General features: G+C 34.4%; 1 protein-coding gene across 1 annotated transcript; it reads right to left on the bottom strand.

Moving 5' to 3' along the window:
• Window positions 1-4,515: 4,515 nt before the first annotated feature.
• LOC148578107 (uncharacterized) lies at window positions 4,516-6,241 on the bottom strand. The gene is made up of 5 exons (XM_088502960.1): window positions 6,043-6,241; window positions 5,556-5,878; window positions 5,280-5,474; window positions 4,761-5,100; window positions 4,516-4,628 (listed from the first exon to the last, which is right to left on the bottom strand). The coding sequence occupies exons 1-5, from the start codon at window positions 6,239-6,241 to the stop codon at window positions 4,516-4,518; spliced, it is 1,170 nt and encodes a 389-aa protein (XP_088359086.1).
• Between the last annotated feature and the right edge of the window lie 8,026 nt (window positions 6,242-14,267).

The raw sequence follows: 14,267 nt of genomic DNA, 5'->3' as shown, positions 1-14,267 counted from the left end.
TATCGACATTCAAAACCGACAAATTGTCAGATCAACCGGTAATTACTAAATAGTAAATACTAAACAATTTATTCAAATGTTTCCTACAGTTTTCTTATCCAAAAGAAATATATATTGCCACATTAATTATAAATATATAATTAATTCTTTTGTTCACTGTTTAATAAGTGATTCAAATTTTGAGTTTCGGATTCTCATAAACATTGTGGATATAACATTTAATTAGAGTTAAGCCCCATTTTAATTTTTGAGATTGATAAGTTGTATTGATTTAATTTTTGATTTTTTAATTATTATAATTTAATTTTTTAAATTTAAAAAAAAGTACATTAATGTAGTTCTTCGTATATTTTTTATCACCAGAGCTCAACACTGTTAGTAATGTAGTTCAACTCTTGCCACACTGGACATATTAAAACGACGTCGTAGTATTTTGGCGCTAAAAAAGGCACTAAACGACGTTGTTTTAGAGTTTCAATAAAACTTAAACGTTAAGCCACTCTTTTTTGATAACTTCGTCTTCTTCTTCTCCACTAAACTTCAAATAAAAAAAAAAACTCTTCTATAGGTGAAAGCTATTAGAGAAAAAAGTGTTTGTGGTCACTTTTTTATTTTTACGAAGTGTGTATCGACACCATAGAGGTTAAAAAGGGTTTAAGGTGACTACAAACACTTTCTCCTCCAGCAACCTTCAATTCTTTTCATCAGTGGAAGAGTTAAAATTTTTTTGTTTGAAGTTTAGTGGAAAAGGAGAAGACAAAGTGATCAAAAGGGAGGGGTTTAACATTTGAGTTTTGTTGAAACCTCAAAATAACGTTGTTTAGTGTCTTTTTTAATGTCAAAACATGCACGATGTCGTTTTAATATATCCAGCGTGACAAGGGTTGAGCCACGTCACTAAAGGCGTTGAACTCCAGTGACGAAAAATACATGAGAGATTACACTGGTGCACATTTTTAATTTAAGGGACCAAATTGTAGCAATTGAAAAGTCAGGGACTAAATCAGTACAACTCGTCAATCTCAAAGACCAAAGTAGGACTTAAATCTACTTAATTGACACACCTTTGATATAAGTATCTTGCATTTGGATAAAACTCTACAACCAAGTAAAATATTTAACCAAATCCAACTAAGTTGTTATAATCGTATTCGACTTACGTGTGCGGCTTCTTCCTCTTCTCCTTCTCCTTTGCGTTCCTACCAAGTTGTTATAACCGTTTTCCACATCAAGTGCACTTTTTCTTCTCCATTTTTCACATCAAGTGCGCTTCTTCTTTGCATTCCTCTTCCTCCCACTGATATTGCTACTTCTTCTAATCCTCCTCTTCCTCCTCTTCTTTTTTCCTCATTTTTTTCTTTCGTTATCGTAGTCGTCACCACCACTACATCACCACCTCCATATCCTCCTCCTTCTCTTTTTTTATTTTCTCATTTGAATTTTTTCGATCTTCTTCTTTCTTTCATTATCATCGTCTTCCTCTTATATGTTAACAGTTCAAATTCATAATGCATCGAAATTCCTTAATGATGACGACACACAAACAAACTCAGTTCAAAATAAATTCAAATCAAAATTGCACCTTATTTAAATCTAGAATGCACCAAAACTACTTGATAATGACGACACACAAACAAACTCAATTAAAAATAAATTCAAACCAAAAGTATATCTTATTTAAATCCAGAATGCACCGTTTATTAAATAAAAAATGCACCGAAATTACTTGATAATGATAATACACAAACAAACTCGGTTCAAAATTACTTAATAATAACGACACACAAACAAACTCAGTTCAAAACAAGCACAGACTAAATATACTTTATTTAAATTTAGAATGCACTAAAATTACTTAATGATAACTCAAAAGTTCCTCATCTTCCATCATCATCATCATCAAAAGTTCCTTATCTTCCATCATCATTATCATCATCATCATCATCATCATCATCATCATCATCATCATCATCATCATCATATTGTTTTACTCTCTTAACAATAATAAAAACAAGAAAAAATAAACAAAGAAGAAGAAAAAACACATAATGCTGCAAAATTGATGGAGAAAATGGAAAAAAATGCAACAACAACAGTGGCAATAAAAGAACGATGATGAGAAGAAAATACGCGAAGGAAAAAGAGGAAGAATGCGAAGAAGAAGAAGAAGAAGAAGAAGAAGAAGAAGAAGAAGAAGAAGAAGAAGAAGAAGAAGAAGAAGGACGCGGGAACCTTTACATTAGTGGGATAGTTTGAGCGTGTATTCACACTCTCACTAATAAGACTAATTTTTATTAAGTTTTGGACCAATTTAATTAGACTTGATTGTCAAAAAGAACTTAAATGTATAATAAGACTGGTTACATTTTTCTGCTGTATCTTGATAATATATATATATATATATATATATATATAATTTTTGAACATGCATAGACATATACCCGACTTTATTCTTTAATTCTTGAAATTAGTTTTAAAATAGCATGAATTATTAATTATGAATACAAAAAGTTATCTAATATAATTAAAAATAATTAATTTATATTTTAATATAAATAAAATATTAAAATATTATTATACTTTATTTAAAATAAATAATTGAAAATAATTAATTGATATTTTAAAATATTTAGAATTAATCTAACAATAATGTATAATAATTGTGTTTGATTTATTTGTGTTAAAAGTTTTTTTTTGTGAAATTATTATTAAATTAATCTTAAATTTTTTAAAAATGAATTGTTAGAAGTATATTTGATAAAAATTAAAAATTTTTGAATAAAATTAAAATAAAATATATTTTACCTATTGATAACAATAAACTAACACCTTGAACTTCAACTTGAAGCTTGTCATTATTCTTAACAAACTCGACACCTTAGAATTATTGGTTATAAGTTAGAACTTACAAATTTTAGCAAGGGGAAAGGTCAACGACTGTGTGCCAAATTAAATTAATATATAATTGACAATAATATAATTGGACGTGTGACTGGTCAACCATTAACATGGAGTCATCCAACATAAACAAAGAGACACAATATCTAATCATTCATCATCCAAAGATTGTCTCACCTGTATATACAATTTCATTGAGCATCAACTTGGAATGTGTCCTTTTAACTTGGGGGAAGGGCAATTAATGTATATACACTATGAAGCAGCCATACTTACAAGATTCGACACGATATGATATATAAACACAGTAATTTTAAATTGGGTAAAGTATATCTTTTGTTTTTAAAGTTGTTAAACATTTTAAAATATTTTTAAATTTTATTTTGTTTTAATTTTATCTCAAAAATTTTCAAATTGTATTATACTTTTAACGGCTAATTTTTCAAAAAAAAAAATTAAGACTAATTCAACAACAATTTCACAAATTAGAATAATCTTCAATACAAATAAATTCAACATAATTGTCTTGTATTATTACTGGATTGATCCTAAATTTTTTAAAAATATAACTATAAAAAATATATTTAATATAAATAAAAAATTACAGGACAAAATTAAAATAAAATAAAATTTAAAAATATTTTTAAAATTTTTCACAAATTTTAATAACAAAAAATATAATATCTTTATCAATATTATTATTTTTGTTCTTGTTTTTTGCACTAATTGGTTGGTTGAGCTGACCTAAAATGGATTGGAATTATAATGAATAAAAATTCAATGGAAAAGCCATTAGTTTGGTCTTGCTTGCAATCTTTCAAGTGGCATGCTTAGTTTAAGTTTGAGTACAAATGATCATTGAAACTTTTTGTTTTTTTTTTTTTTTAATAAAGTTACTCTTCAATGCAATGAGAAGTTCTAACCTTTCAGGGACAGAAATCGGCGAAAATAAATCATGTGTACTGCATTAATCTGTTCTTGTTTTAATCCATATCCCAACGAATCAAACTCTTGGGGCAGAGTAAAGAATGATCTGCCAAAGTTATGGGATAAGAAAATGATGAAAAAATAAAAAAAAACTGAGTGGTTAGACATGAGTCAATGACTATTTGGTAAAAGTTTTTGTTTTTTATTTTATTTTTTATTTTTGTTTTCAGTAATTTTTTATTTTAGATTTTGTAAAAAAAAAAGTTGTGAAAATAATAAAACTATATTTTCTATTTCACTTTCTATTTTTTTATTTTATTTTATTACAAAATTCTAAAACAGAGATATTAGAAACGAAAAAAATTAAATATAAATGCAAACAAATCGCATCCTTACATCTAGGGACGGATCCAGGAATGTTATTATGGGAGTCAATAATATATATAATATAAAAAAATATATGCAAATAAATTATAAAGTAAGATGCATTACAAAAATATACTGATAGAGAATATATATTTAAAGTACAAAAAAAGTGTACTTTTTTATTAACGAAGTGGTACACGTCGATTCTTCATATCATAAAATTTATCGATAATAGAATCTGTGTCAAATCTTTCAGCAATCTTCTTCTCAATGTAAATCAAAAGACAATTAGCAAGCAATTCATCTTCCATTTTGTTTCTGAGTCTATTCTTCACAATATTCATAACTGAAAGATCTCTCAGTTGTAATAGTTGAAACAGGGAGAGTTAATACCAAGCGAATCAGACGATCAATCAAAGGATATGTTAAAGACTTTCCTGTTTTCGTTAATCATTGACATAACTCCGAAATTGTGCACAAGTTAGTTAATTCAACATGATTAGGAACATCAAGTTCATAATATTGAGCTTACATTCTAATATGAAATTTCTCTTAGTCACTAAAGTCACCTGGATAAAACCGTTCTACTAATTCACATACTTTGTTGACATTGAACAACTTATAATTATCTCTGGGATCTAAAGTTGAACTTAAAGTAAGCAATTCCACCATATTATTATTGAATCTTCCATTAAACTCTTGCAATTGTGTATCAATTACAGCCAGAAATAAATTAACACGGTAATGATGCTCTACTGAAATTTGATCAACAATTTTGCGAGTTCGACCTCTTCTAGGAATATGCAATGCATTCATATCAGGAACTTCAACTTCACGTTTCTCACAAAATAATATAACTTCTTTTATGAAAGCCTCCCAACTTGATTCTCTCATTCTTTGGATTAAAGTCTTCGTAGTGAAAATCAGAGTTAAAGCATTCAATATGTCTTGATTTTTTCGTTGCAAAGCTTGACAAAGATCATGACTAACTTCCAAAATATTTCTCATCAAATGCAAAACAAAGACAAATTCAAAGGATGTGATAGCATCATAAGCAGCACTAGCATCACCACGAGTGGAGAAATTACCTTTTTCAATGCTTTTTTCAAGAACTTCACAAGTAGTATCAAACATGCATACAAGCTATGTACAGAATTCAAATGAGACTCCCATCTAGTATCTCCAGCTTTTTGCAAAGTACCAATTTGATTAAGTTCACTACCTGTCACAATTTGATCATTGGCAATTAAGTTTGCAACATTATTTCCTTGAACAACCCTTAACTGATCATGACGTTTAGGAGAAACAGTCACAACATTCATAATTAGTGTAAGTTTTGAAAAGAATTGATGAACATAACAAACTTCTTTGGCTGCAAAAACAAGTGCTAATTGTAATCGATGAGCAAGAAAACGAATGTAATAAGCAAAAGGGCAATCTTTCAAAAATAGAGCTTGCAATCCATTCCATTCACCACGCATATTACTAGCTCCATCGTACCCTTGTCTCCTAAGATTTTGGACATCAAGATTATGACGAGAAAGAACTGATGAAATTTCTGTTTTCAATGTCAAAGAACATATATCAGAAACATGTATAAGATCAAAAAATCTTTCTTGAACACAACCGTATTTGTCTACAAATCTCAAAACCACAGACATTTGTTCTCGCTTTGACTCATCTCTTGCTTCATCAATAATTATACAAAATTTAGAATCACCAATTTCTTCTCGAATTGTTGCACGCACTTTTCTAGCAAAGATATGCAATATATCTTTTTGAATATCGGGAGATATATATTGAGCATTTCTAGGAGCATTTCAAGGACAACATTATTAACATTCTGATTACAGGAAGCTAAAAGCTTAATTAACTCAATAAAATTTTCCCTATTCAAAGATCCAAGACTTTCATCATCGCCTCTAAATGCACATGCTTGAGCAAGCCATCGAATAGCATTAATAGATGTCTTCAACCTTAAACGGTTATTTGCAATAGTTTCATTACTATGCCTATCAAGAACTTTGTCTATATGCTTAGATTGAGCCATTAAATCATCACAAGATTTCACACATAAATTATGGGGAGAATTAGGAATAGAATCCTCGTGACATACAAATGCACAATTTACCCCATTGTTTACTTTCTTCTAGTTACTAAATCCTAACTCTGAAAATGTATTTTTTCCATCATTGCGAGCACCATAATGTTTACCAAACAAGTAGCAAGGCAAACAATAAGCAGCATCTTTTTCTGGTGAATATTCTAACTAACTTGGAAATTTCTTAAACCAAGAAGATTGAAAATATTGACGGTGATTATTATTACCAGAAGCTGGATAGCTAATATTTGTATGCTCTACGAATCTTATCACGTTCATTGACATTATACTGCCAAATTGGACGTCGCTTTCCTGGATCCCTTTTTAGTAAAGAAATACCAACATCTCTTTCTAATCTTGGTACTTTGGTTTCATGTTGATGTGTATTTTGAGTAAGATTAGAGAGCTCACTTACTTGACCTTCTTGTGAAATAGGATTAGAGGGTTGACTTGTTTGAACTCTAACATTATCAGTAAATTTTCTCTTAAAAATTGTATCAATTTTACTTTACTTTTTCATCATAAAATGTTCTAGTTTCTTTTTACCTGAAAAAAAAAGAACTCAAATAATTATATACTTACATGAATAAACAAAGTCTAAGTATATTTTATTAATTAAACATCAATAATAATAATTTTTTTACTAAATCACTATCAATTTTATTAAAAAATAAAATAAAAAATAAGAGAGAATAAATCTTAAAAACAGGTCAACAATTTGTCTATGTAAATACAAAAAAAATAAAATTATATTATTTCATAATAAAACAATGTACTTTGTTAATTAATAATTTTATGTAATTATATAAAAGAAGTGAAAAATAAAATAAATAACTTGCTTTAATTGATATGAATATGATTGAAATTTGAAATTTCACTAGAGACTGGGCAATGGCAGTGACATGATCCCGCGAGGACGCCACGTGTTAGGAAAGAAGAGGATTAGGAAAGAATAGGAAACTTGAAAAAAGAGAATTAGTTTTAAGGATTTAAAAAATTTTAATGTTTTATTTGGGTTGGGTTGGGCTTTTGACTAGTGACTACTACTTTTTTTTTTAAAGCTGGGGCCCGAGGCTTCTACTTGTCCCCCTCCCCCCATGTATCAATCCCTGCTTACATCCTAATAATTTTATATGTGAGGTCATTTTTATTCTTATGTAGGAGCATAGGAGGTGAGCTCGCATATTCTCTTATTATAAAAATATTCAGGTTAAAACTATTTTAGAAAGTTAACAAGAATTTTATAAAAAAAGTTTAAAAGATCAACTCTATATGCAGTCAATTTGAATAATTTTTTAAAGATTTTATCTTCAAATAAGTCCTAATAAAAAAAACACAAAAACCAATCAAATTTTATGCTCACACACATTCAAAGTACAAAATAAAAAAAATAACGGTACAAATATTTATTCCTTTCTCTAGCTACGTCTGCACCCCACCTAACTTCTCCGACTAGTGCAGGATGCAGCCCCTTCCTTCTTGAACCCAGCGCCACCGACTGTCGCCTGAAACCAGTGCCTTCAACCTTGTCACCGGCCATTTTTGTGTTCATGCAGCACCCTACTTTTGCGAACGTATCATTGCCGACCACCGCGACAGACACGTATCCCCTCCTTTAGCCAATGCAGCGCCGCAGGCTCCCCTTGTGTCCGCAGTCGCGGTCAAGCCACTCTCTCCCTTCCCGAGCGAACCTACGACCACACGCAGCAGCCTCTCTCCGGGGACACAGACCTTCTATTTGCGAAAACAGCACCACCAACCACCGTCACGTCCTCCTCTCGTGAACGCATCGCATCACGCCACCGAGGAGACCACCACATGTCCACCGTGTCGCTCGTCTTCTTCTTTCTGCTTGGGTTTGGATGATTCTTTTTACTAGTTTTGGAGGTTTATTCTGTTATGTTTCGAATTTTTTTCTTTATATTTTGGATGTTTCTTTTTTTTTTAGGTTTTGGATGATTTTTTAAATAGTTTTAGATATTTCTTATTTAGTTTTTGGATGTTCTTTATCCAATCTTTTTTATGTTTCATTTTGTTAGATTTTGAAATTTTTAAAATAATTTTGAATATTTTATTTTTCTTAAATTTTGAATATTTATTTTTGTTACGTTTTCTATATTTCTTTTTATTAGGAATTTTTAAAATAATTTTGGATGTTTGTTATTATTTGGTTATAAATGTTTTGTGTTAGATTTTGGATATTTTTTCATTAATTTTTGGATTTTTTATGAGATTTGAATTGAGATTCCCTCCAAAGAAATTTTAAAAAGATTTTGGATATCTCAATTTTTGCTAGTGTTCATACCCTGGCCCAAAACATAAGCCAGACCGAAAGCAGAGAAAGCCCAGAAGACAACTACTGAGTAACCGATATGCCAAGAGGTCGGACAGAATGCTACAAAGTGATAACTCCCCCTGAAGGAGTTATAACTAATCCCTACTATCTCTCACCTACTTCTAGAAGAGAGATCTCAACAACCCCTAAAAAAGGGGACGGTTATCCACCACCAATAGTGGAACTACTCCAACGGTGGTTATTGGCTCATCACCTATAAATACACTGACACCCCTCAGGTATACTTAAGTTCCAATACACTTAAACATGCTTAACCCTGTACTGACTTAGGCATTGGAGTGTCTTGCAGGTACCACCCCCACTTTCTCACACACACCTTGGACGGCGGCTCCATGACGTAGGACAAGTCGGAGACCACCATCCTTGAACATTTGGGCCACACAGATAAGCCCAATCATCATCCAGTTTCAGGTAACCCCCGAAATATTGGCGCCATTACCGGGGATCCTGGAATCAACACTCCATGGCAGACGACCATTTGAAGACAGACACATAGCGTCTGACTCAAAGCAAGAATACCAAGACATGGTCAACAACGACCAAGCTATAGTAATACCTCCCCAAGGACAGAGGGACCACATGGTGAGGGCCCCTTAGGTGCTCAAAATCAGTGGAGAATCCACTCTGAAGTTCACCAACCGGAAAGGGAGGAACAATCCCATTTCACTGACTCCATGGGGCTACTACATGGCCACCAAGGTCGACTCGAGCAACTAGAGCAAGAGTTAGAGCGACAATGTGAGGCGGAGAGGAGTTTAAGGAGAGAGATCAAGTGACAAAGAGAGCTGGAAGACAAGCTCTCGAAGCTGGAATCCAATCTTCGAAATAAAGATTCCCACATAGCTCGGGAAGATACCCCCTTGGGGGGGAAGATCCCTTCACAGAGGATATCATGTGGGCGCGAGTTCCCGGAAACTTTAAAAGCCCAGACATGAATCTCTACGACGGGACCACTGGCTAAAAGCATCACCTCAGTAACTTTAAAAGTCGGATGTATTTGGCCGATGCCTCAGATGCTACTCGCTGCAAGGCCTTCCTGACGACCCTGACGAAAGCGGCCATGAAATGGTTTGATAGCCTGCCCCCTTGGTCAATAAGCAGTTTTAACGATCTTTCTCGCAAATTTCTCGTGCGATTTTCAATCCAAAGAGACAAGGTCAAGCATGCACCCAGTTTACTCAGAGTAAAGCAAGAGCCCGAAGAGCCCCTGAGAGACTACATGGAGATATTCAACAAAGCATGCTTGAAAATCCAAGATCTACCTATGGAAGCGGTAATAATAAGACTGGTCAATGGGCTCCAAGAAGGACCTTTCTCCCAGTCTATATCAAAAATACATCCAACTTCTTTGAATGATGTACAAGAGTGAGTTGAAAAGTACATCAATATGGAAGAAAATGCCAGACTACAAGAGTCGAGATGGCAACTAGGGCACCCTCACTAGCCAAAGGAGAAAGAGAGGGAGCCTAAGAGAAAAGAAGAAGTCGGACCTGAGAAGCCCAGAAGGTACCACAATTACACCCCATTACGAGTTTCCCTCGTGGATGTTTACAAGGAAATTTGTCACACCGAGAAGCTTCCTCCCGCGCGTCCAATAAAAAACAAAAAGGGTGGAAGTCGTAATGAGTATTGTGAGTACCATAAGTTGTACGGACACTCAACAAATGATTGTTATGACCTGAAAAATGTGATAGAAAAGCTGGCAAGGGAAGGTCGGCTGGACAGATATCTCATGGAAAGGTCGGACAATCACTGAAAAAGGAAGAGAGATGAGGAAAACCTAGAACAGAGAGGTCCACCTCCACAGACTCCAGAACGACATGTTCATATGATATCGGGAGGATTCGCTGGAGGGGGCTAACCAAGTCATCTCGGAAGAGACACTTAAAAGAAGTCTACTATGTCGGGAATGATAGACCCGACCTCCCAACAATCTCCTTCACCAGAGAGGATGGACAGGGCATCGTACCCGGGCACGACGACTGGTGAATCCATATTTTACGATATATTTTGGTTTGATTTGAGTGGATTCCATCACATAAACCCACATTTATTCACCTAAATAGCATGCTTTTTAGATTTCTTGCTAAATTGTTCTTGAAAGTGAAAATATGCTCTTTTGTACTTAATTTAATCAATTTTATTCACTTTAATCCTATTTGGTGCCTTGATGTATTTATTAAGTGATTTTCAGGTTTTCAAAGCAAGTATGGGTTGAAGAAGTGAGGAAAAGAACATGCAAAAGGGAAGAATTCAAGAAATGAAGGATTTGGAAAGCTACTAGCCCTGACCTCTCTGTACTAAATTGGTCATAACTTGAGCTACAGAGGTCCAAATGAGGCGGTTCGAGTGGCATTGGAAAGCTAACATCCAGGGCTTCAAAATGATATAAGTCTAAGTGTGCGTACGCACAAGTTAGGATTCAGCATGTGTGTGGACGCACACATCTGTGCGTCCGCACAGGTCCCTGCACATGACCTCATTAATTGCAACTCGCTGGCAGCGATTTTCAGGCCCCCCAAAACCCAATCCAACTCATTTTTTGAAGCTATTTAAGGCCAAATTGAAGAAGGATGAATGGGGGCAATTATGGTTAGCTTTTACATGCTTTTCTCTTAGTTTCTAGAGAGAGAAGTTCCTCCCTCTCTCTAGAATTAGGTTAGGTTTAGTTAATTCCTCCTTACTTTCTGTATTTAATTATTGTTTTTATGTAGTTTCATTTATGTTTCTATGCTTTCTTGTCTTTATCTTCTTCATCTCCTTTGTTATTTTCTCTTTTAAGGCATTTTTCATGCTATGAACACTTTTGTTATTTTAATTCCAATTAATGCAAATTTATGTTTCCATGTCATTTGTTGCTTTCTTTAATTGTAATTGTCATTTTCTTGCTTTTGGTATTTTGGATTTTATTTTATTGTAATTTAATATTATTTTATTTTCATGCACACCAAGTGTTTGATAAAATACTTGGCTTAGTTTCTACTTAGTTTTTCTACACTCTTGGCTTGAAATTATTGACTTTGGTGATCCTTGAGTCTTTGATGTCCATTCTTATTTGATATATTAGAGTAGTTAGTTGATTTGGTCTCCCTTGACTCTATGTGACCCCTTAGTGTTGACATAGGACTTAGGGATTGAAATTAACTATGTCTATTTGACTTATCTTCGATGTAAGGTTGACTAAGTAGGATTAACTCTTCATAATCATCATGTGTTTGTGGTCAATGGCTGGGATAGGTAGCCTTAGTCCTCAATTGCTTGTCAAGAGGCTTTCTTGCATTTTAAGTTTCCTTTCCTTGAATTTAATTGCTTTGACTTTTATTGCTTTGATGTTTAATTTCTTGCACGTTTAATTCCTTGGTTGAGAAATTGGGTGTTTGGGTGGAATTGAGTTGTGGATGTCCATTTCGCATTGTGTGAGATTAGTTAATTGATTTGGTTTCCATTGACGCTAGTCTTTCACTAAGTAATTAGTGAGTTGACTAGGACTTATGGATTGAGATCAATTACGTCTTTTGACTAATTCTCAAAGAGGATTGATTGATTTGGATTGATTCTACATAATTGCCATGTTTGTGGTCCACAACTAGGATAAGAAACCTAGATTACCCACTTCTTGCCAAGTGTCCTTTAATTGTTTTCTTTTCAATTCCTTGCATGCTTGTTTCAATTCTTGCTATTTACATCTCTTGCTCTCTCTTGCATTCACAATTCCCCATGCTCTCTCTCATAGCCAATAATTGTACATTCCATTGCAACTCCTAGGAAAGACGAACCGAGGTTTAAATGCTCTCGGTTATATGTTTTGATTTGAATTTAATATTTGATTGATGATCAATTGTTGGGTTTGGACTATACTTACAACGGACAATTTCTACTTTTAGTGTGAAAATCCAAACTTATGCAATTGGTCATTTAATGGAGGAGGTCCAGATTGGATGGGAAGAGCTACGACCCCAACCCAGAGGGAAAATAGAGGAGGTCCAGATTGGATGGGAAGCCGGAAAGAACACCAATATAGGAGTCATCATAAAGGCAGATCTAAAGCAAGAACTCGTAAAACTCCTACAAGAAAATTCTGACCTCTTCACTTGTAAAGCCTCCAACATACCAAAGATAGATCCCGAGCTTATGACACATAAGTTAGCATTCCACCCGGGATCTCGACCTATCCAACAAAGAAACAGAAGCTCGGACCTGAACGAGCTCAAGTGGTCAAAGATCAAGTACAAGCCTTGCTAGAAGCCGGGTTCATAAGGGAAATCAAGTACCCAGCGTGGCTGGCAAACGTGGTGTTGGTAAAAAAGTAACATGGAAAATGGAGGATGTGCGTTAACTATACCGACCTCAATAAAGATTGTCCAAAAGACCCATATCCTCTACCCAACATCGATGCTCTAGTGGATTCCAGCTCAGGATACTAATACCTATCATTCATGGATGCCTACTTGGGATACAATCAAATCCCAATGTACCAATCGGACCAGGAGAAGACATCTTTCATCACACCTAGAGCGAACTATTGCTACGTGATCATGCCATTTGGATTAAAAAATGCAAGGGCTACATACCAAAGGTTGATGAATAAAGTATTTGCACCTTACCTTGGAACCCTAATGGAGGTATACGTAGATGACATACTAGTAAGGACCAAGGATGAGGTCCGTCTTTTGACCGACCTCTCACAAGTCTTCAATACCATAAGAAGGCATGGGATGAGGCTAAATCCTACCAAGTGCACCTTTGTAGTAGAAGCCAAAAAATTTTTGGGATTTATGCTAATACAAAGGGGAATTGAAGCTAACCCCGATAAGTACAGAGGAATCCTAGAAATGAAGAGTCTGACCTGCCTAAAGGAAGCCCAACAGTTGAATAGCCGACTTGCAGTCTTATCCGAATTCTTGGCAAGATCAGTCCTGAGATCCTTGCCACTTTTTTTTACTGCTTACGAAATGATGCCAGTTTGAATGGACTTCTAACTATGAAAAGGCTTTTCAGAAGTTCAAGAAATTTTTGAGCCAACCTCTCATCCTCACTAGGCCGAAAATTGGAGAGGAACACGTATTATATTTAGCTGTCACCGAGAAGGCCGTAGCGTCAGCCTTAATACGAGAAGATGAGGTCGGACAGCATCCCATCTACTTCACCAGCAAAGTGTTGCAAGACGCCGATCTACAGTATCAGAAAATTGAAAAGTTTGCATATGCTTTAATTGTAGCATTCAGAAGGCTCCGACCTTACTTCTAGGCTCATACCATAAAAGTCCGAATAAACCAGCCCATGAAACAGATCCATCAAAAAATGGATATTGCGGGCAGAATGGTTCAATGGGCTATAGAGCTATCTGAGTTCGATTTAAAATATGAAACTCGGACAGCAATCAAAGCTCAATGTCTCACCACCGACTTTGTCGCAGAGTACACAGGCGATCAGATGGAGACCTCCACGACCTGGGAGCTCTATGTAGACAGATTTTCCAACAAGGTCAGAAGTAGAGCAGACATAATATTGGTCAACGAAGAGAGAACTCAAATAGAAGTATCTTTGAAATTTGAGTTCCCCGCTTCCAACAATCAGGCCGAATATGAAGCCCTGATCGCAGGACTAAAACTTGCTAAA

This window comes from Arachis ipaensis, chromosome B1 (assembly GCF_059453495.1).
Source record: "Arachis ipaensis isolate K30076 ecotype BB chromosome B1, ASM5945349v1, whole genome shotgun sequence".
NCBI classification, from domain to species: Eukaryota; Viridiplantae; Streptophyta; class Magnoliopsida; order Fabales; family Fabaceae; genus Arachis; species Arachis ipaensis.
Note: the sequence above shows the minus strand (reverse complement) of the source record. Positions and strands in the feature narration are given on the sequence as shown.

What these genes read in the sequence shown, in the direction of transcription:
- LOC148578107 (XM_088502960.1), bottom strand. Translation starts at nt 6,241, where the DNA reads ATGGCTCAATCTAAGCATATAGACAAAGTTCTTGATAGGCATAGTAAT. An exon ending in TTGTTTTTGCAGCCAAAGAA is followed by an intron (nt 5,475 to 5,555) that starts GTTTGTTATGTT and finishes CGTCATGATCAG; the next exon opens with TTAAGGGTTGTTCAAGGAAA. An exon ending in TGAAAAAAGCATTGAAAAAG is followed by an intron (nt 5,101 to 5,279) that starts GTAATTTCTCCA and finishes TTCACTACGAAG; the next exon opens with ACTTTAATCCAAAGAATGAG.